The 23,773-nt window shown below is 47.6% G+C and overlaps 1 protein-coding gene across 3 annotated transcripts; it reads left to right on the forward strand.

Annotated features, from left to right (window-relative positions):
- Positions 1-289: 289 nt before the first annotated feature.
- Positions 290-23,687, forward strand: wdr26a (WD repeat domain 26a). 3 transcript variants are annotated; one of them, XR_011179364.1, is made up of 15 exons: positions 290-983; positions 1,491-1,590; positions 1,827-1,883; positions 2,495-2,631; positions 3,504-3,601; positions 8,385-8,541; positions 8,778-8,916; positions 11,547-11,687; positions 12,843-12,962; positions 13,443-13,588; positions 14,099-14,177; positions 14,269-14,398; positions 14,932-15,126; positions 21,153-22,796; positions 23,347-23,687. XR_011179364.1 is itself a non-coding variant. In XM_069171951.1 (14 exons), the coding sequence occupies exons 1-14, from the start codon at positions 700-702 to the stop codon at positions 21,173-21,175; spliced, it is 1,806 nt and encodes a 601-aa protein (XP_069028052.1). In that variant the 5' UTR covers positions 290-699; the 3' UTR covers positions 21,176-23,687. The 3 variants fall into 3 exon arrangements, 1 of the variants encoding a protein (XP_069028052.1); XR_011179365.1 differs by having other exon boundaries at positions 21,153-22,630; XM_069171951.1 differs by having other exon boundaries at positions 21,153-23,687.
- Positions 23,688-23,773: the final 86 nt, after the last annotated feature.

Genomic DNA, 23,773 nt, shown 5'->3' on the forward strand with positions numbered 1-23,773 from the left:
GATGTTCACTGAAGTTACAGTAGACGTTAAAGTCATTTTTAGTTTGTCTCCTATTCATATGAAGTGACAACGTTCCTGTTCACATCTTGGAATTAAATCTATTTCTATGTGTAACACCGTAGTGTGGACAGCTCAGCGTGTGGAGGAGGCAGCCGTGGGCGGTTCTGAGTGTGAAACAGGCTGAACAGAACCATGAACTTTATTGAGACCTGCAGAGGGGGAGAACAATGACAGTTTGTTGAGGACTTTGATCTAAGGGACTGCAGCCTGGAAACAGCGGCCCCTGGCGGTGACGCAGCGAGCACAAGACGACGTGAAGGAATTTCCGCTGACGTCATTGCGTATGTCCATAACAGAGCTGCAGCTGTCTGAGAGCAACAATAACAAGCGCGACCCAACAACTTGACGGCGGCGGTACCGCTCCGACAGCGCGCGACACCGGCCACTTCCTTAGAATGCGTTGCTCCACGTAACTCCCGCCTCCGTCCCGCCGTCCTCCGAAACCCAAACCGTGTATCGTCGCGGCCAGCGTCGCCAAACACGGAGCCTCGGCCGCAGGGGAGTAGGGCAGTTCGGGGCTGCATCTGGGTCAGTGGGCCTGTCAGAGGCTGTTCCGCTGCTGTTGTTTCCCCCGCAGTGTCCCGGTGATCCCGCCATCCGTCCATATCCCCCCGGTCCTCCGGTACACACCGTGCTAACATGCAGGCTAACGGGGCAGGACAGGACCGGGATCCAGACCTGTCCTGCCAGAATGGGACGCAGAACGGCGAGCCGTCCTCCACCGGGACAGCCCATTCTAACGGACTGTCGGTGTCCAACAACGGAACCGCGGTGAGCAACAACAACAACAACAACGGAGTGTCCGCGCCGCCCGCCTCCAACAACAACAGCGCGGCCGACGGCAAGAAGAAGAAGCGTCTGTCCCAGTCCGAGGAGGACGTGATCCGGCTCATCGGACAGCACTTGCACGACCTGGGTCTCAAGTAAGTCCGGGGACATCCGGAACTGGGGACAGTTGGTCTTCGGGTCCGCACAGGGACATACACACAGACAGACATACACACTGTGTGTGTGTGTGTGTGTGTGTGTGTGTGGTTATGTGTGTGTGTGTGTGTGTGTGTGTGTGTGTGTGTGTGTGTGTGTGTGTGTAAACCTGGTTCTCCTCTCTGGTGAACAAAGACATCATCTTTGCAGTCAGATGATCAGATTTTCTCGAATCATTAAGAAATCCTGCTCAGGTTAGTTCTGGTGAGTTCTGGTGTCAGAGGCCTGCTCTCATTAGTTCTGATATGTCACAGTGACACACTGTCACAGACACACACCCAGTCAGACACACTGTCACACACACTACATGTTATTTCTCATCCAGCTCAGATGGACCTGTTCTGTTCCAGGTCCAGTCAGTGTGTGTGTGGTTCAGTGAGGCCCGATACAGTCCTGGTTTATGATGTCATGTTCATCACTTTCCTGTGCTGTGTTCCTGTTTACAGTCAGACTGTGGACCTCCTGATGCAGGAGTCCGGCTGCAGACTGGAGCATCCCTCTGCCACCAAGTTCCGCAACCACGTCGTCGAGGGAGAGTGGGACAAGGTGGACATCCTGACATGCACGTCCAACCAGCTCCAACAGAACTCTGGGTTCTGTGTCTGGTCCAGAGGACAGAGCTGTGCCCCTGGACCTGGAGGACAGAGCTCTGCCCCTGGACCCGGAAGACAGAGCTCTGCCTGTGGACCCGGAGGACAGAACTCCCATTTGATTTGATAAACGGAAGTATTTTTCTGTCTGTCCTCAATGAGACATCTTTGTGTCCTGTGTCTCTGTCTCAGGCTGAGAGTGACCTGAACGAGCTGAAGGCCTTGATGCATTCTCCCAGCGCCATCGTGGTGAGTGGAGGTCAAACCTCAGACCACCGACCGTGTCTTATTTTAGTCTTATGTCCCTGCAGGACATCTGTCAGTCACCATAATGATTTCTAATCCAACCAGTCTGCAGTGTTTACTTCCTGTGATTCCTCCACATTAAAGTTCTCCAACAGAGTCTCTGTTAGTGAGCCTTTCAAAATAAAAGCTGCTTCATCAACAACATAACTCCTCATGTTCAGTTAGCAGCTCTTCATCCTCTCCTCATCATCAAAACAAACCACATACTGGTTGACTGAAAAAAAAAAAGGTAAAACAGGAAGTGAGAGGGTTTATGGGGACTGGTTTTATGATGAGAATTAGGCTGTCAATCATCCCACTTCCTGCATCAGTGTGATGGTACAGTTAGTGTTGAATAGAGTTCATCCAGACTTCCAGCTGTGAGTTTCTGTACATACAGTTTATTCAAACTGTCCTCCCTGTCCTCTCCCTGTCCTCCTTCTGTTGTCCATCCCTGTTGTTACCTCCCTGTCCTCCCTGTCCTCTCCCTGTTGCCCCCTCCCTGTCCTCTCCCTGTTGTCCCCTCCCTGTCCTCTCCCTGTTGTCCGTCCCTGTGGTACCCTCCCTGTCCCCAGCGGATGAAGTTCCTGCTGCTGCAGCAGAAGTACCTGGAGTATCTGGAGGACGGGAAGGTCCTGGAGGCCCTGCAGGTCCTCAGAGCCGAGCTCACTCCCCTCAAGTACAACACGGAGCGGATCCATATCCTGAGCGGGTCAGTCAGACACTCCAGCTCTCTACCTGCAGTGTGTGGGTCAGCTCACTGAGGGGGGCGGCGCCACAGTGGGCTTTGATTGACAGGAGCACTGAGTCTGTCTGTAAACTCTGTGAAGTTCATGAGAGTAATGAGGGCCTGAGGGTCCCGGTTCTTATATTAAGTGTTCCTGACAGTGTAGTACCAGGCTGTGCAGACAGAGGGCACCTGTGTCTCTGCTGTGTATCTGTGCGCAGTATGTTTGTGCAGCATGTTTGTGCAGCAGATCAGAGAGGACTGAAGTGAGATCAGTGGGTTATTAGTGAGGTATGTTGAGACTGTCAGTATCATGAAGGTGGCTCTCTTTTAAGATGGCTAGATCACCATGGTAACTTATGCTGCAAACTTCAGTACACTTGTCCATGTTTGTGATTGGTCAGATACGACAAACTCCTCCCCTTTCACCTGAACACACTCAGAGTCGTAGTAGTCGTAGTACCGATTATCTCTGACGGAGAGTTTCCGCTTTGTTGAGCAGCTCAGACACAGAAAGCCTGGATATGTTGAACTTGCTTCGCAGTTCACCACTCTGATGAGTCCTGCAGCATCAGGACCGCAGTGTCCATTTGACCACAGGAAGGGAAGTGTGTGAAATATGTGACTGAGCTTCAGTTTGATCAGTCACCGGAAACAGTATGAAGACGTCTCCTCTCCGGGACCACGAACATCCACAGAGAAGGAGAAGCAGCAGCTGTTTTCATGAAGGATGAGTCTTTATTATTCAGACTGACCTGTGACACACCTGTGGAGGTTCTCTGTACCTGTGACAAACCTGTGGAGGTTCTGTGTACCTGAGTGTGTGACGGACTGAGAATGTGCTCCTGCATCTGAAGGTACCTGATGTGCAGCCATGCAGAGGACCTGCGAGCCAAAGCTGAGTGGGAAGGGAAAGGAACGGCATCTCGAACAAAGCTGCTGGACAAGCTCCAGAGTGAGTGTGACTCACACACTCACACAGCATACACTCACACAGCAAATACACTCACACTCACACAGCACTCACTCACAGTAAATACACTCACACACCACACAGTAAATTCACACTCACCCAGTGAACACACTCACACACCACCCAGTGAACAGTGCACCAGCTGACAGCAGCAGGATCCAGTCATGTTATCTCTGTAGTCCACTCTGATGTCCTGTTTCATCACAGTCACCTTCTACAGGTCCAAAACACTCCAATTATATTTACACCTGGTGATAAACAACAAACTGTAGTCAGATGTTTACTGTTTATCATCACTGTACATCATTACATCATCACTATATATCATCACTGTACATCATTACATCCTCACTGTACAGTGGGTACGGAAAGTATTCAGACCCCTTTACATTTTTCACTCTTTGTTTCATTGCAGCCATTTGCTAAAATCAAAAAAGTTCATTTTATTTCTCATTAATGTACACTCAGCACCCCATCTTGACAGAAAAAAACAAATGTAGAAATTTGTGCAAATTTATTAAAAAAGAAAAACTGAAATATCACATGGTCATAAGTATTCAGACCCTTTGCTCAGTATTGAGTAGAAGCACCCTTTTGAGCTAGTACAGCCATGAGTCTTCTTGGGAATGATGCAACAAGCTTTTCACACCTGGATTTGGGGATCCTCTGCCATTCTTCCTTGCAGATCCTCTCCAGTTCCGTCAGGTTGGATGGTGAACGTTGGTGGACAGCCATTTTCAGGTCTCTCCAGAGATGCTCAATTGGGTTTAGGTCAGGGCTCTGGCTGGGCCAGTCAAGAATGGTCACAGAGTTGTATCGAAGCCACACTTTTGTTATTTTAGCTGTGTGCTTAGGGTCATTGTCTTGTTGGAAGGTGAACCTTCGGTCCAGTCTGAGGTCCAGAGCACTCTGGAAGAGGTTTTCTTCCAGGATATCTCTGGACTTGGCCGCATTCATCTTTCCTTCAATTGCAACCAGTCGTCCTGTCCCTGCAGCTGAAAAACACCCCCATAGCATGATGCTGCCACCACCATATTTCACTGTTAGGATTGTATTGGGCAGGTGATGAGCAGTGCCTGGTTTTCTCCACACATACCGCTTAGAATTAACGCCAAAAAGTTCAATCTTGGTCTCATCAGACCAGAGAATCTTATTTCTCATAGTCTGGGAGTCCTCACATGCTGTCCATTTCTTCTGATCCTCCTTGAGATGGTTCTACTCCTTCATTGGAGTCCAGCTGTGTTTAATTAAACTGATTGGACTTGATTAGGAAAGGCACACACCTGTCTATATAAGACCTCACAGCTCACAGTGCATGTCAGAGCAAATGAGAATCATGAGGTCGAAGGAACTGTCCAAGGAGCTGAGACAGAATTGTGGCAAGGCACAGATCTGGCCAAGGTTACAAAATAATTTCTGCAGCACTCAAGGTTCTTAAGAGCACAGTGGCCTCCATAATCCTTAAATGGAAGAAGTTTGGGACGACCAGAACTCTTCCTAGACCTGGCCGTCCAGCCAAACTGAGCAATCGTGGGAGAAGAGCCTTGGTGAGAGAGGTAAAGAAGAACCCAAAGATCACTGTGGCTGAGCTCCAGAGATGCAGTAGGGAGATGGGAGAAAGTTCCACAAAGTCAACTATCACTGCAGCCCTCCACCAGTCGGGGCTTTATGGCAGAGTGGCCCGACGGAAGCCTCTCCTCAGTGCAAGACATATGAAAGCCCGCATAGAGTTTGCCAAAAAACACATGAAGGACTCCCAGACTATGAGAAATAAGATTCTCTGGTCTGATGAGACCAAGATTGAACTTTTTGGCGTTAATTCTAAGCAGTATGTGTGGAGAAAACCAGGCACTGCTCATCACCTGCCCAATACAATCCCAACAGTGAAACGTGGTGGCAGCATCATGCTATGGGGGTGTTTTTCAGCTGCAGGGACAGGACGACTGGTTGCAATTGAAGGAAAGATGAATGCGGCCAAGTCCAGAGATATCCTGGAAGAAAACCTCTTCCAGAGTGCTCTGGACCTCAGACTGGGTCGAAGGTTCACCTTCCAACAAGACAATGACCCTAAGCACACAGCTAAAATAACAAAGGAGTGGCTTCGGAACAACTCTGTGACCATTCTTGACTGGCCCAGCCAGAGCCCTGACCTAAACCCAATTGAGCATCTCTGGAGAGACCTGAAAATGGCTGTCCGCCAACGTTCACCATCCAACCTGACGGAACTGGAGAGGATCTGCAAGGAAGAATGGCAGAGGATCCCCAAATCCAGGTGTGAAAAGCTTGTTGCATCATTCCCAAGAAGACTCATGGCTGTACTAGCTCAAAAGGGTGCTTCTACTCAATACTGAGCAAAGGGTCTGAATACTTATGACCATGTGATATTTCAGTTTTTCTTATTTAATAAATTTGCACAAATTTCTACATTTCTGTTTTTTTTCTGTCAACATGGGGTGCTGAGTGTACATTAATGAGAAATAAAATGAGCTTTTTTGATTTTAGCAAATGGCTGCAATGAAACAAAGAGTGAAAAATTTAAAGGGGTCTGAATACTTTCCGTACCCACTGTACATCACTGTACATTAGGCCTGGCCAACCCGCGGCTCTTACGTTCATATCGAAGTTTGTGTTTTTTTTTTTTTTCTTTTAAAATCTTTTTATTGATTTTGCAAATACTTTAGACAGAGAGGTAGGACAGGAGTACCCCTCCAAAAAATTGGGATATACAGAATAGTACATTCAGTTGTAAGTCTCTTGGAGGTAGTGTTTGTGTTTTTTTTAATGTGCGTGTTCGCTTCGCTTGAGTTCAATACAGTATTTTCGTCAAATGCACATGTGCGTGAGATGAAAATACCGCAAAGTTTCCCAGTAGGGGCAAGATCATTTGAGTAAACAATTTGTGTCCAGTTCGCTCTCAAAATGGCAGGGAAAAAATGCACAGCAAAACGAAAATATGAAGATGAACACAGGACGTTTTTAACAGAATGGGAGAGTTTATATTTTTTTGTTGAATGTAATGGCAAGCCATTCTGCCTTATATGTCAGGCGTCATTAGCGCATTTCAAAGCTTCAAATCTTCAGCGCCACTACAGCTCACTCCATGCTAACATCGACCAGGAATTTCCAAAAGGGACTGAACTTCGCAAGCACAAGTTGGTCACTTTGAAAAGTCAGGCAGAAAAGCAGATACAGTTTTTCCAAAAATTTACAAAGCACTCAGAGACCGTAACGCTTGCATCGTATCAACTGGCTTGGAACATTGCACGGGCTAAAAAGCCATACAATGAAGGGGAGTTCGTTAAAAAATGCCTTGATATTGTGCCATTAAAAGACAGAACCCGTGGCATAGATGTGAAAGAAACAATGATGGCTGCATTTGCGAAAGCAAATCTGCCCACACCGAAACTAACTGCAATAGCCACGGATGGAGCGCCAGCCATGATCGGATCTGTGAACGAGTCTGTGTTTTCTACCCTGAAACACGTGAAATCAAAGCATCGATCTGTTCTGACTGACACCCATGTGAAAGAATTGCTTTGAGTGGCAACAACGGAATACAAGCCAGATTTGAAGAGGATTGTTCAAGGCAAGGAATGCCAGAAGTCCCACTAAGCAACATGCATAGTAAAAGAAAAACGCTATTGTAAATTATTATATTTTTGTTTGTGGACTTGGTTGAACTGAGAGTTTGTGTGTGTGAGACAGTGCACACAATGTTCATTGTTGAAAATGACTGGCCTGTGGTCTTAGTACTGTAGGAGTCAATTTCTGTCATTATCATGTTGGTGTGTGACATTTACAATAAATCTGGCTGAGCAGAGGTCTGTGTGTGTGTGTGTGAGGAAGGGATGGGGTGATGTTCATGTGTGCCCATGTGTATGATGTGGCTCTTTGCGGTAACACAGTAAAAAATGTGGCTCTTAGTCTCTGACTGGTTGGCCACCCCTGTTGTACATCATTACATCATCTCTGTACATGATTAGAATCATCAACGTACATCATCACTGTACATCATTTTATCATCACTGTACATCATTACATCATCAACGTACATCATTGCATCATCAATGTACATTATTACATCATCAGTGTACATCATTACATCATCACTGTACATCATTACATCATCAGTGTACATCATTACATTACATCATCAATGTACATCATTACATCATCAATGTACATCATTACATTATCAATGTATATCATTACATCGTCACTGTACATCATTACATCAATGTACATCACATTACTGTACATAATTATACCTCATATACATCATCTAGAAAACCCTGCAGCTGTCTGTTTGATGTGAGATCTGATTGGCTGTATCAGAACCAGTCCTCGTTAGTAGAGACAGTAACACGAAGCAGAACATTTTCAGAAAAGAGATGTTCACTACTGCAGAACAGGTTCAGCTTCATTTCAGTCTGAACATGATGAAATCTTGATGTTGTATTAAAACCTCCATGAACACCAACATGATTGACATCATCTTCCCATGTAGAGTCCAGGTGTCAATCAAAGAGCAGCAGCTGTTTGTGGCTTCATCAATATGTGCTCTGAACTAATACTCTCTGTGTGTGTGTCTGTGTGTCTCTCTGTGTCTCTGTGTCTGTGTGTCTCTGTGTTTGTGTGTCTCTGTCTCTGTGTCTGTGTGTGTGTGTGTGTGTGTGTGTGTGTGTGTGTGTGTGTGTGTGTGTCTCTGTGTGTCTCTCTGTGTGTGTCTCTCTATGTGTCTCTGTGTGTGTCTGTGTGTGTGCAGCGTACCTGCCCCCCTCGGTGATGCTGCCTCCTCGCCGCCTGCAGACCCTGCTGAAGCAGGCGGTGGAGCTGCAGAGGGAACGCTGTCTCTACCACAACACCAAGCTGGACAGCGGTTTGGACTCGGTGTCTCTGCTGCTGGACCACGCCTGCAGCCGGTGAGGATGCACACATGCAGCACAGCATCACACCTCCACCTGATCCGGTTGTAGTCGGGTGTCCCGCAGAGTCTCATCCAGTCTAGTGAACTCTGTAAAAAAACGAGTCATCTTTATGTTTACGTGTTTCCACCAGAATCAGATCACAGCTGTTAATTAATGCGTGTGTGTGTGTGTGTGTGTGTGCGTGTGTGCGTGTGCGTGTGTGTGTGTGTGTGTGTCTGTGTGTCCTGCAGGAAACAGTTCCCCTGCTACACACAGCAGATCCTCACTGAACACTGTAATGAAGTCTGGTTCTGTAAGTTCTCCAACGACGGAACCAAACTAGCAACCGGTTCCAAAGACACCACGGTGATCGTGTGGCAGGTGGACACGGTAATCAGAGACTCGTCCTTAGACCAGCAGTGTGTCGGTGTGTGTATCGGTGTCAGTGTCAGTGTGTGTGTGTGTTGGTGATGGTGTGTGTGTCATTGTGTGACGGTGTGTGTCAGTGACAGTGTGTGTTGGTGACGGTATGTGTGTTGATGTGTGGCGATGTGTGTGTCGGTGTGTGTGTCAGTGACGGTGTGTGTTGTTGTGTATCAGTGACAGTGTGTGTCGTGTGACGTGTGTGTGTCGTTGTGTGACAGTGTGTGTGTTTGTCGTTGTGTGTTGGTGACGGTATGTGTGTTGATGTGTGGCGGTGTGTGTGTCATTGTGTGACGGTGTGTGTGTCAGTGACAGTGTGTGTCGTTGTGTGTTGGTGACGGTATGTGTGTTGATGTGTGGCGGTGTGTGTGTCGGTGTGTGTGTCAGTGACGGTGTGTGTTGTTGTGTATCAGTGACAGTGTGTGTGTGTCGTTGTGTGACGTATGTGTCGTGTGACGTGTGTGTGTCGTTGTGTGACAGTGTGTGTCGTTGTGTGTTGGTGACGGTATGTGTGTTGATGTGTGGCGGTGTGTGTGTCGTTGTGTGACGTATGTGTCGTGTGACGTGTGTGTGTCGTTGTGTGACAGTGTGTGTTAGTGACGGTATGTGTGTTGTTGTGTGTCGTTGTGTGACGGTGTGTGTCATTGTATGACGGTGTGTGTGTCATTGTGTGACGGTGTGTGTGTCGTTGTGTGTCAGTGACTATGTGTGTCGTTGTGTGACGGTGTGTGTGTCGTTGTGTGTCAATGACAATGTGTGTCGTGATGGTGTGTGTGTCGTGTGTGTCAGTGATGGTTTGTCGTTGTGTCAGTGACGGTGTGTGTGTGTCGGTGACGGTGTGTGTGTTGTTGTGTGTCAGTGACGGTGTCTGTTGGTGACGGTGTGTGTGTCGTTGTGTGTCATGACAGTGTGTGTCGGTGATGGTGTGTGTCGTTGTGTGACGGTGTGTGTGTCATTGTGTGACAGTGTGTGTGTGTCGTTGGTGTCAGTGACTGTGTGTGTCGTGTGACGGTGTGTGTCGGTGACGGTGTGTGTGTCGTGTGTCAGTGACGGTGTGTGTCGGTGACTGTGTGTGTGTGTGTGTGTCATTGTGTGTCGTGACGGCGTGTGTCAGTGATGGTGTGCGTTGTGTCAGTGACGTGTGTGTCGGTGACAGTGTGTGTCATTGTGTGTCAGTGATGGTGTCGTGTGTCAGTGACGGTGTGTGTGTGTGTGTGTGTGTGTGTGTGTGTCGGTGACGGTGTGTGTCGTTGTGTGTCAGTGATGGTTTGTCGTTGTGTGACGGTGTGTCGGTGACGGTGTGTGTGACGGTTTGTGTGTCAGTGACTGTGTGTGTTGGTGTTGGTGACGTGTGTCTGTCGTTGTGTGTCAATGACAATGTGTGTCGTGATTGTGTATGTGTCGTGTGTGTCAGCGATGGTTTGTCATTGTGTCAGTGACGGTGTGTGTGTGTCGGTGACGGTGTGTGTGTTGTTGTGTGTCAGTGATGGTGTCTGTTGGTGACGGTGTGTGTGTCGTTGTGTGTCATGACAGTGTGCGTCGGTGATGGTGTGTGTCGTTGTGTGTCAGTGACGGTGTGTGTCGTTGTGTGTCAGTGATGGTTTGTCGTGTGTGTCAGTGACAGTGTGTCGGTGATGGTGTGTGTGTCATGTGACGGTGTGTGTGTGTGTCGGTGACGGTGTGTGTGTTGTTGTGTGTCAGTGACGGTGTGTGTTGGTGACGGTGTGTGTGTCGTTGTGTGTCGGTGATGGTGTGTGTCGTTGTGTGTCAGTGATGGTTTGTCGTGTGTGTCAGTGACGGTGTGTGTCAGTGTCGGTGACAGTGTGTGTCGTGATGTGTGTGTGTCGTGTGTCGTTGTGTGTCAGTGACGGGTTGTGTGTCGGTGACGGTGTGTGTGTCGTTGTGTGTCAGTGACGGGTTGTGTGTCGGTGACGGTGTGTGTGTCGTTGTGTGTCAGTGATGTGTGTGTCGTGACGGTATGTGTGTCGGTGATGGTGTGTGTGTCGTTGTGTGTCGGTGACGGTGTGTGTCGTTGTGTGTCAGTGATGGTTTGTCGTGCGTGTCAGTGACGGTGTGTGTCAGTGTCGGTGACAGTGTGTGTCGTGTGTCAGTGATGGTTTGTCGTTGTGTGTCAGTGACGGTGTGTGTCAGTGACAGTGTGTGTGTGTTGGTGATGGTGTGTGTTGGTGTTGGTGACGCGTGTCTGTCGTTGTGTGACGGTGTGTGTCGGTGTGTGTGTCAGTGATGTTGTGTGTCGGTGACGGTGTGTGTCGTTGTGTGTCAGTGATGGTGTGTCGTTGTGTGTCAGTGATGGTTTGTCGTGTGTGTCGTTGTGTGTCAGTGACGGTGTGTCGGTGACGGTGTGTGTTGGTATCGGTGACGTGTGTCTGTCGTTGTGTGTCGGTGATGGTGTGTGTGTTGCGTGTCGGTGTGTGTTGTGTGTCGGTGACAGTGTGTGTCGTTGTGTGTCAGTGATGGTTTGTCGTTGTGTGTGGGTGACGGTGTGTGTGTGTGTGTGTGTGTGTGTCGGTGACGGTGTGTGTGTCGTTGTGTGTCGGTGACGGTGACGGTGTCAGTGACGGTGTGTGTCCACTCAGGAGACCCAGCAGCTGAAGCTGATGAAGACTCTGGAGGGACATGCCTATGGCGTGTCCTACCTGGCGTGGAGTCCAGACGACTGCTACCTGATCGCCTGCGGTCCCGACGACTGCTCCGAGCTGTGGCTGTGGAACGTGCAGGTACTACATGTCCCAGCATGCACCTCTCTGTCTGGATTCAAACCACAGTCAGAAAATGAAACAAGCAGCAGTCACTGACCCCACATCAGTCAGCTGTGATTGTGTCTGTCTGTGAGACACTCCGAGTCCCTGCAGGACAGAGACAGTGTTTGATCAGGGACATCAGCAGCAGTTTGTCAGTATACAGACTGTTTGTCCTGAGACACTGTTGCTTTAAATGACCTGATTTAAAGGTCCTAAAATCCTTTTAAAGCCTTTAGCTCCGTCCTGCAGGCTGGGGCTCGTCCTCAGTGTCTCTCTGTCCCCTGCAGACAAAGTGAAGAACTGGGTGAGGACTGTAGATCTGTGTGACCTCTGAGTTCATGATTATAGTGATTTCGGTGCATCATGATGGACAGGAGATACCGAGTGTGTGGTGCACAGCCGGACACACACTCAGCCTCAGGAACATTCACCGTTTCCTCTGGCTGTGGACGGATCCGTCAGAGACGAAGGACAAACGTCTCTGTCTTGACATGAAACTAACTCCAAGCCGTAGTCTGAGTCCCGTCCACTGGACTTCACAGTTTGTAGTCCAGACTGGTGTCTCCTTGTTGAGCTGCAGTGGACGGACGGTAACACAGGTGTCCTAAAAGTAATATTTCATCATTTGAACATTACAGCGATCACAGCTACCTCAGATTACATGCAGGTTTACCAGCGTTAATAATAATAATAATAATAATAATAATAAAAGTATTAATATTACAAAATAGACTGTAAAAATGTGAAGCGAACCTTTAAATCTGTGACCGTTAAATGAACTTGTATCTCCAGAGTAGTCTGTCATTTGGTTCCCAGGTGATAACACTGTACACACCACCTCTGAACAGGAAGTGAGCTTTCAAAATAAAACCTAAACGTTGATGAGCAGCCATGTTGCTGCTGCTCCATCCTTCATATGAAACTGCAGCTGAGCTGTGAGAGAAGACCAACCGGGGGACAGTGGTACCTGGGGACAGTGGTACCGGGAGACAGTGGTACAGAGGGACAGTGGTAGCAGGGGACAGGGTTATCGGGGGACAGTGGGACAGAGGGACAGTGGTACCGGGGTCAGAGGCTGTTCTTACAGGAGGTGTCGGATCCGTTCAGTCAGGCCTGTCTCTCCTCTGATAGACCGGAGAGTTACGGACCAAGATGAGTCAGTCTCATGAGGACAGTCTGACCAGCGTGGCCTGGAACCCAGACGGCAAGCGCTTCGTCACTGGTGGCCAGAGAGGCCAGTTCTATCAGTGTGTGAGTATCCTGCACTGCACACACACTGCACACACACTGCTCACACACTGCTCACCAAAGGTCAAAGGTCACCATGACTTTAAACACATTAGCAGCCATAGCTCAAGAATTTAAGATGAAAAAGGATGACGGGATGATGGCTTATATCCAACAGGTCAAAGGTCACCTCCATCGAATTTCTGACAGCAGGACAGACTGTGACTCCAGATGTGGTCACATCCTGAATGTGTGACTCTGATCTGAACTGTGAGATCTTCTGTGTGTCGGGTTCAACGTGTGATATGAGTCTGGACGTATGAGACTGACAGCTGACTGTTGGACGAATCTGTTGCTACTTTAACACATCGCTGAAAAAAATGCTTTATTCCTGCTGGAGAGTGATGACGTTAAAACCAGTTGTCTCCTGTATATCTGCAGCAGTGTGGTGATGCTGATGCTGATCCTGATCCTGAACGTAGTCTGCTTCCTCCTTCCTCCCAGGATCTAGATGGAAACCTGCTGGACTCGTGGGAGGGGGTCCGGGTGCAGTGCCTGTGGTGTCTGAGTGACGGCCGGACCGTCCTCGCCTCTGACACCCACCAACGCATCCGAGGGTACAACTTTGAGGATCTGACGGACAGGAACATGTAAGTCGGGAGAGTTCTGCTTCTTCCACTGTCTGAACAGAACCGGATCTGAATTTGATCTTGTGACTTCCGTTTCATTTGAATGTACTGAATAAAGAGTCTAAAGTTCAGTTGTGTTGGAAGGATTAGAAACTTCAGTCATCGTTCCAACAGCTTCATTTCAGGCCTCGTTAAAACGTGTCTGAGTCTTTGTCCTGTCGGGACCACAGGGTGCAGCCGGTGTTGGTGTGATGTTGGAAGGATTTCAAATTTTTTTACCCAAAGTTTCCTCAACATGGAACAGATTTGATGGTCCCAATGAAAGGTTTTGTTTTAGATTTGATCATTGTGTAATATTGACCTCACTGGTCAGACTTGCATCGTTTTGACCGGGACCCTCACCGCTGTGTTCTTCAAACAATGGGTCACATCACACACAGGCAGAGTGGATGTGCTCCCCCTGCTCGTCTCACAGGCAACTTCACCATGTGACCGTCCTCTGTGCTGAAGCAGCCTCTTCTGTCGTTGCAGCGTGCAGGAGGACCATCCCATCATGTCCTTCACCGTCTCCAAAAACGGACGGTTAGCTCTGCTCAACGTGGCCACTCAGGTGAGCAGCTCCTCCCCCTCAGCTGTCCAACCACAGAGGTCCATCCCTCCGTCCTCAGCGCGGTGAGTTCAGGCGTGTTTTGTGTTTGCAGGGAGTCCACCTGTGGGATCTGCAGGACCGGGTTCTGGTGAGGAAGTACCAGGGGGTGACCCAGGGCTTCTATACCATCCACTCCTGCTTCGGAGGACACAACGAGGACTTCATCGCCAGCGGCAGTGAAGGTAAGACAGCTGGAGGCGGAGCTCATTGAAAACAGCACCTCTGTGATGGCATCGGGTCATCTGCTCCTGCAGAGCTCCTATAGAGCCTCATGTAGAGCCTCCTATAGAGCCTCCTGTAGAGCTTCCTGTAGAGCCCCTGTAGAAACTCCTGTAGAGCTCCTGCAGAGCCTCCTGTAGAGCCCCTGTAGAGCTCCTGTAGAGGCTCCTGTAGAGCCTCCTGTAGAGCTCCTGTGGAGCCTCCTATAGAGCCTCCTGTAGAGCCCCTGTAGAGCCTCCTGTAGAGCTCCTGCAGAGCTCCTGTAGAGCCTCCTGTAGAGCCTCCTGTAGAGCCTCCTGTAGAGCTCCTGTGGAGCCTCAGACTGAAGGTGGAGCTTCTCTGAAGGTAACTCTGTGCAGAGGAGGGGGTTGTGGGGAACTGGAGATGTAAACATGAAGTTCACCTGAAGGTTATAACCCAGCAGCAGCAGTGCTGTCCAGCGGTGGACTGTCCCTTTAAGTCTCCTCCAGCTGATCCAGTCTCTGTCTCCTGTCAGACCACAAAGTTTACATCTGGCACCGGCGCAGCGAGCTGCCCATCGCAGAGCTCACTGGTCACACCCGCACCGTCAACTGTGTGAGCTGGAACCCCGTCCTGCCCGGACTGCTCGCCAGCGCCTCCGATGACGGCACCGTCCGCATCTGGGGGCCTGCCCCCTTCCTGGACGTGCAGGACGCAGAGGGGCTCAATGGTATGGAGACGTCGTATGATGGGAGAGTGTTTGGAGGGTTGTGCCAGTGTGTGAGGCTAGAGCAGAGAGCATTACATGTGATTGCTCCAACAACAAAAAAACCTGTCATCCAGCTGCAGTTCATGTCACACAGGTGCAGAATATTAGAAACAGGTTTCAGTAAAAAACAGAGTTCAGACTCCAGAAGAGTTTGAGCATGTTGAGCATGTTGAGGATGCTGAGGATGCTGAGGATGTTGAAGATGCTGATGATGTTGATGATGCTGAGGATGTTGAGGATGTTGAGGATGCTTAGGCTGTTGAGGATGTTGAGGATGCTGAGGATGCTGATGATGTTGAGGATGTTGAGGATGCTGATGATGTTGAGGATGTTGAGAATGCTGAGGATGTTGAGGATGCTGATGATGTTGAGGATGTTGATGATGTTGAGGATGCTGATGATGTTGAGGATGTTGAGGATGTTGATGATGTTGAGGATGCTGATGATGTTGAGGATGTTGAGGATGTTGAGAATGCTGATGATGTTGAGGATGTTGAGGATGTTGAGAATGCTGAGGATGTTGAGGCTGTTGAGGATGTTGAGGATGTTGAGAATGCTGAGGATGTTGAGGACGGGGGCCGGCTCTGACATGTTGAGGATGTTGATGATGTTGAGGATGCTGATGATGTTGAGGATGCTGAGGATGCTGATGATGTTGAGGATGCTGATGATGTTGAGGATGTTGAGGATGTTGAGAATGCTGATGATGTTGAGGATGTTGAGGATGTTGAGGCTGTTGAGGATGTTGAGGATGTTGAGAATGCTGAGGATGTTGAGGACGGGGGCCAGCTCTGACATGTTGAGGATGCTGATGATGTTGAGGATGCTGATGATGTTGAGGATGTTGAGGATGCTGATGATGTTGAGGATGTTGAGAATGCTGAGGATGTTGAGGATGCTGATGATGTTGAGGATGCTGATGATGTTGAGGATGTTGAGAATGCTGAGGATGTTGAGGATGCTGATGATGTTGAGGATGTTGATGATGTTGAGAATGCTGAGGATGTTGAGGACGGGGGCCGGCTCTGACATGTTGATGATGTTGAGGATGCTGATGATGTTGAGGATGCTGAGGATGCTGATGATGTTGAGGATGTTGAGGATGTTGAGAATGCTGATGATGTTGAGGATGTTGAGGATGTTGAGAATGCTGAGGATGTTGAGGCTGTTGAGGATGTTGAGGATGTTGAGAATGCTGAGGATGTTGAGGACGGGGGCCGGCTCTGACATGTTGAGGATGCTGATGATGTTGAGGATGCTGATGATGTTGAGGATGTTGAGGATGCTGATGATGTTGAGGATGCTGATGATGTTGAGGATGCTGATGATGTTGAGGATTTTGAGGATGCTGATGATGTTGAGGATGCTGATGATGTTGAGGATGTTGATGATGTTGAGGATGCTGAGGATGCTGATGATGTTGAGGATGCTGATGATGTTGAGGATGTTGAGGATGCTGATGATGTTGAGGATGTTGAGAATGCTGAGGATGTTGAGGATGTTGAGGATGCTGATGATGTTGAGAATGCTGATGATGTTGAGGATGTTGAGGATGTTGAGAATGCTGATGATGTTGAGGATGTTGAGAATGCTGAGGATGTTGAGGATGCTGATGATGTTGAGGATGTTGATGATGTTGAGGATGTTGAGGATGTTGAGAATGCTGAGCATGTTGAGGATGTTGAGGATGCTGATGATGTTGAGGATGTTGATGATGTTGATGATGTTGAGAATGCTGAGGATGTTGAGGACGGGGGCCGGCTCTGACATGTTGAGGATGTTGATGATGTTGAGGATGCTGATGATGTTGAGGATGCTGAGGATGCTGATGATGTTGAGGATGCTGATGATGTTGAGGATGTTGAGGATGTTGAGGATGCTGATGATGTTGAGGATGCTGATGATGTTGAGGATGTTGAGAATGCTGAGGATGTTGAGGATGCTGATGATGTTGAGGATGTTGATGATGTTGAGAATGCTGAGGATGTTGAGGACGGGGGCCGGCTCTGACATGTTGATGATGTTGAGGATGCTGATGATGTTGAGGATGCTGAGGATGCTGATGATGTTGAGGATGTTGAGGATGTTGAGAATGCTGATGATGTTGAGGATGTTGAGGATGTTGAGAATGCTGAGGATGTTGAGGCTGTTGAGGATGTTGAGGATGTTGAGAATGCTGAGGATGTTGAGGACGGGGGCCGGCTCTGACATGTTGAGGATGCTGATGATGTTGAGGATGCTGATGATGTTGAGGATGTTGAGGATGCTGATGATGTTGAGGATGCTGATGATGTTGAGGATGCTGATGATGTTGAGGATGTTGAGGATGTTGAGAATGCTGATGATGTTGAGGATGTTGAGGATGTTGAGAATGCTGAGGATGTTGAGGCTGTTGAGGATGTTGAGGATGTTGAGAATGCTGATGATGTTGAGGATGTTGAGAATGCTGAGGATGTTGAGGCTGTTGAGGATGTTGAGAATGCTGATGATGTTGAGGATGTTGAGAATGCTGAGGATGTTGAGGCTGTTGAGGATGTTGAGAATGCCGAGGATGTTGAGGACGGGGGCCGGCTCTGACATGTTGAGGATGCTGATGATGTTGAGGATGCTGATGATGTTGAGGATTTTGAGGATGCTGATGATGTTGAGGATGCTGATGATGTTGAGGATGTTGAGGATGTTGATGATGTTGAGGATGCTGAGGATGCTGATGATGTTGAGGATGCTGATGATGTTGAGGATGTTGAGGATGCTGATGATGTTGAGGATGTTGAGAATGCTGAGGATGTTGAGGATGCTGATGATGTTGAGAATGCTGATGATGTTGAGGATGTTGAGAATGCTGATGATGTTGAGGATGTTGAGAATGCTGAGGATGTTGAGGATGCTGATGATGTTGAGGATGTTGATGATGTTGAGGATGTTGAGGATGTTGAGAATGCTGAGGATGTTGAGGATGTTGAGGATGCTGATGATGTTGAGGATGTTGATGATGTTGATGTTGATGATGTTGAGAATGCTGAGGATGTTGAGGACGGGGGCCGGCTCTGACATGTTGAGGATGTTGATGATGTTGAGGATGCTGATGATGTTGAGGATGCTGAGGATGCTGATGATGTTGAGGATGCTGATGATGTTGAGGATGTTGAGGATGTTGAGAATGCTGAGGATGTTGAGGCTGTTGAGGATGTTGAGGATGTTGAGAATGCTGAGGATGTTGAGGACGGGGGCCGGCTCTGACATGTTGAGGATGCTGATGATGTTGAGGATGTTGAGGATGCTGATGATGTTGAGGATGCTGATAATGTTGAGGATGTTGAGGATGCTGACGATGTTGAGGATGTTGAGGATGCTGATGATGTTGAGGATGTTGAGAATGCTGAGGATGTTGAGGATGCTGATGATGTTGAGGATGCTGATGATGTTGAGGATGTTGAGAATGCTGAGGATGTTGAGGATGTTGAGGATGCTGATGATGTTGAGGATGTTGATGATGTTGAGAATGCTGAGGATGTTGAGGATGTTGAGAATGCTGATGATGTTGAGGATGTTGAGACTGCTGAGGATGTTGAGGATGCTGATGATGTTGAGGATGTTGAGGATGCTGATGATGTTGAGGATGTTGAGGATGCTGATGATGTTGAGGATGCTGAGGATGTTGAGGATGCTGAGGATGATGATGATGTTGAGGATGTTGAGGATGCTGATGATGTTGAGGATGCTGATGATGTTGAGGATGTTGATGATGTTGAGAATGCTGATGATGTTGAGGATGTTGATGATGTTGAGAATGCTGATGATGTTGAGGATGTTGAGAATGCTGAGGATGTTGAGGATGCTGATGATGTTGAGGATGTTGATGATGTTGAGGATGTTGAGGATGCTGATGATGTTGAGGATGTTGAGGATGCTGATGATGTTGAGGATGTTGAGAATGCTGAGGATGCTGATGATGTTGAGGATGTTGAGGATGTTGAGAATGCTGAGGATGTTGAGGATGTTGAGGATGCTGATGATGTTGAGGATGTTGATGATGTTGAGAATGCTGATGATGTTGAGGATGTTGATGTTGAGAATGCTGATGATGTTGAGGATGCTGATGATGTTGAGGATGTTGATGATGTTGAGAATGCTGATGATGTTGAGGATGTTGATGATGTTGAGGATGTTGAGGATGTTGAGAATGCTGATGATGTTGAGGATGTTGAGAATGCTGAGGATGTTGAGGATGCTGATGATGTTGAGGATGTTGATGATGTTGAGGATGCTGATGATGTTGAGGATGTTGAGGATGCTGATGATGTTGAGGATGCTGATGATGTTGAGGATGTTGAGAATGCTGAGGATGCTGATGATGTTGAGGATGTTGAGAATGCTGAGGATGTTGAGGATGCTGATGATGTTGAGGATGTTGATGATGTTGAGAATGCTGATGATGTTGAGGATGTTGATGTTGAGAATGCTGATGATGTTGAGGATGCTGATGATGTTGAGGATGTTGATGATGTTGAGAATGCTGATGATGTTGAGGATGTTGATGATGTTGAGGATGTTGATGATGTTGAGGATGTTGAGGATGTTGAGAATGCTGAGGATGTTGAGGATGCTGATGATGTTGAGGATGTTGATGATGTTGAGGATGCTGATGATGTTGAGGATGTTGAGATGCTGATGATGTTGATGATGTTGAGGATGCTGAGGATGCTGATGATGTTGAGGATGTTGAGGATGCTGATGATGTTGAGGATGTTGAGGATGCTGATGATGTTGAGGATGTTGATGATGTTGAGAATGATGATGATGTTGAGGATGTTGATGATGTTGAGAATGCTGATGATGTTGAGGATGTTGAGAATGCTGAGGATGTTGAGGATGCTGATGATGTTGAGGATGTTGATGATGTTGAGGATGTTGAGGATGCTGATGATGTTGAGGATGTTGATGATGTTGAGGATGTTGATGATGTTGAGGATGCTGATGATGTTGAGGATGTTGAGGATGTTGAGAATGCTGAGGATGTTGAGGATGTTAATGATGTTGAGAATGCTGATGATGTTGAGGATGTTGAGGATGTTGAGAATGCTGAGGATGTTGAGGATGCTGATGATGTTGAGGATGTTGATGATGTTGAGAATGCTGATGATGTTGAGGATGTTGAGGATGTTGAGAATGCTGAGGATGTTGAGGATGCTGATGATGTTGAGGATGTTGATGATGTTGAGGATGTTGAGGATGCTGATGATGTTGAGGATGTTGATGATGTTGAGGATGTTGATGATGTTGAGGATGCTGATGATGTTGAGGATGTTGAGGATGCTGATGATGTTGATGATGTTGAGGATGCTGATGATGTTGAGGATGTTGAGGATGCTGATGATGTTGAGGATGCTGATGATGTTGAGGATGTTGATGATGTTGAGAATGATGATGATGTTGAGGATGTTGATGATGTTGAGAATGCTGAGGATGTTGAGGATGCTGATGATGTTGAGGATGCTGATGATGAGGATGTTGAGGATGCTGAGGATGCTGATGATGTTGAGGATGTTGAGGATGCTGATGATGTTGAGGATGCTGATGATGTTGAGGATGCTGATGATGTTGAGGATGCTGATGATGTTGAGGATGTTGATGATGTTGAGAATGCTGATGATGTTGAGGATGTTGAGGATGTTGAGAATGCTGATGATGTTGAGGATGTTGAGAATGCTGAGGATGTTGAGGATGCTGATGATGTTGAGGATGTTGATGATGTTGAGGATGTTGATGATGTTGAGGATGCTGATGATGATGTTGAGGATGCTGATGATGTTGATGATGTTGAGGATGCTGAGGATGCTGATGATGTTGAGGATGTTGAGGATGCTGATGATGTTGAGGATGCTGATGATGTTGAGGATGCTGATGATGTTGAGGATGTTGAGGATGCTGATGATGTTGAGGATGCTGAGGATGCTGACCTGTGTGTTTCTTGTTTCCTGTTTTAGAATGTTGCAGCATGGACAGCTGATGATCCGCCGACATACTTTTAGACTCTGTAGACACTTGAATGGATGATGCGCGGAAAGTGATTGGACAGCTGCTTCCTGGAGATGTGATGATGTCAGAGCCGGCCCCATGAAGCTGGGCTCAAGGACCTGCGGTTTCGGACCCACCTCCTCCTGTCTGGACCCGGTCCCCCAGCACCGAGCAGACCTGCCCACCTCCTCCTATTTATTCTAAAGGACTTTATTTATTCCTGAGTAGTTCACTGATAGTGCTAGCTGTGACGTAGCGGCGGGTGGAGGTGTTTGTTCTTAGTCACCTGTTCCTCTGAGAGACTCTACAGACCTGCAGGACCCCCTGATGGACGTCTCCTCCTCCTCCTCTTCTCAGCTCTGTGGTACCGTGTGTTTCCGATCCAGAGCAGATTTCATTTTTCCTGCTTCTGTCCAGAGAGACAGTGTTTGATGATTATGTCTGAGGGACAGACAGCAGGACGTACCAACTCTCGGAGGACAAACAGCTGCTGATGTGTGCAGACCTGTAGAGTTCATCCGTCCTCTGTGGTCCTGAAGCAGCTCCTCTCTCCTCCCTACACACACACACACACACACACACACACACACACACACACACACACACACACACCACTCCCTTTTCTTCTGGTGTTTTTTGGGTTGGCTTTAGTTGTTCTGTGTTTTAAGTTTAATTTCTACGTGTTTGTTTTTTATTGACTGTAGTATTGAATGACCCCCTCCCCGTCTCCCACGCTGTGTGACCTGAGGTAAACGTTAAGGCTGCTCTTCTCTCTGTCTCTATAAACCCCTCTTTAGAGAACGCTCTGACGTCCTGCTCTGTGGAAGAAAATCTTTAAAACGTGGAAAAGGTTCAGACAGCATCTGTAGGGACTATTTTTAGTGGCAGATGAATCCACACTTTCTGCTTTTGTGAGTATTCGAGGCAGCAGAGGACTGAGGAGTCTGATTGGACTCAGTGATTGTTAGTAAGTTCCGTCCAATGAGATTAGTTCATGATAACACATTAAAAATAGCAGCCTTGTCCTTTTATGATGGACACCTGAACAGTGATGGACAGAGACAGTGATGGACAGAGACAGTAATGGACACCTGAGCAGTGAGGGGACAGAGACAGTGAGACACAGAGACATTGAGGGGACAGAGAGGGACAGACACATTGAGGGACATTGAGGGGACAGAGACAGTGAGAGACAGAGACAGTATCTTTACCAGTTTGTACAGTGTAACATAAAGTTCTGATGGGTTTCTACAGTTTCCTTTCAGGAGTTGCAGAACCGTCCGGCCCGGTTGTTGTTCTGTGTGATGTGTTCTGTATATTTCTCTGTTGTGTTCTGAGGCGGACCGCCTGCAGACCGGGTCATGTGTGGTTCTGGTTCCACTCCTGCTGTCTTCCAGCTGATCGCAGAGCATCTCTCCAGATGTTCTGGACTGCAGCAGCTGGACCGGTCAGAGGAGAACCGTTCTGTGTGTGGAACCCTGTTTATCTGCAGCTTCACCTCCTACACAACTACACAACTACACGACTACACGACTACACAACTACACAATTACACAACAATACAACAACACACCAGTGGTGCACCACACTCGATGTCTCTCACACAGTCACAGGTGTGCTCTTCTACTTCTTGCCTCTGTGACTCCTTTAGTTTCTTATTCTGAATATTTCAGGCTTCTCTCATCTTCTCTCTCTTCCTCTTCTCTCATGTCCTCTTCCTTTTTCTCTTATTCCTCTTTCTCGGCCTCTTCCTCTTCTCTGATCTCCTCTTCCTCTCTCCTCTTCTCTCCTCATCCGCCTCCACTTCCTCTTTTCCTCCTCTTCCTCTCTTCCTCTCCTCTTCCTCTCTTTTCTCCTCTTCCTGTCTTCTCTCCTCTTCGTCTCCTGTTCCTCTCCTCTTTCTCTCTTCTCTCCTCTTCCTCTTTTCTCCTCCTCCTCTTCCTCTCTGAAGAAGACAGTGTAGGGACTTTGTTTGCTTGCAGAAACCATTTGACATTTTAACTGTGTTATTACAAAAAGTGATTGTACTGTTCCGTATAGTTCTGTAGGACAATTGTTCTGTGTGCATATTTTAAATAAAGATTCAGGGTTTTAAAGTGGAATTGATTTTGACATGTCTTTGACTATAGATTTCATATACAGTCTACGTTTTATTCCTGTCAGGAGGTGATCGGTGGAGTGCAGCTGTGCCAGCCCGCCGGGGGAGTGGAGGGGGAGGAGCCTGGAGGAGGGAAGAGGAGAGACCACACCCACCAGACACAGACCACAACCAAATCCAGAGCACATGGAAACAAACACAGGCAATGACAGAAATATGAGAAAAAAGGAGACCAGTGGAAACAAAGGAAAAACACACACAGGGATCCTGACATGTCCAAAACATCATGAAAACATCACACTAGTATGTTGTCTGAAATAAGTCTCCTATGTCTGGCTGCTATGCTGCTTTCTCTGCTTATTATATATCTATATAAATAAGTTAAAAAATAAACAGCAAATAACAAGAGACAGAACCTTTGGTGTTCATAAAAAGGAGAATGTTTCACATATTTTCTACTCTATATTTGGGTGATCCAACTAACTGAGTTAC

The sequence above is a fragment of the Embiotoca jacksoni genome, unplaced genomic scaffold (assembly GCF_022577435.1).
Source record: "Embiotoca jacksoni isolate LCO1_2020_lvr unplaced genomic scaffold, fEmbJac1.0.p SCAF_50, whole genome shotgun sequence".
Classification (NCBI taxonomy): domain Eukaryota; kingdom Metazoa; phylum Chordata; class Actinopteri; family Embiotocidae; genus Embiotoca; species Embiotoca jacksoni.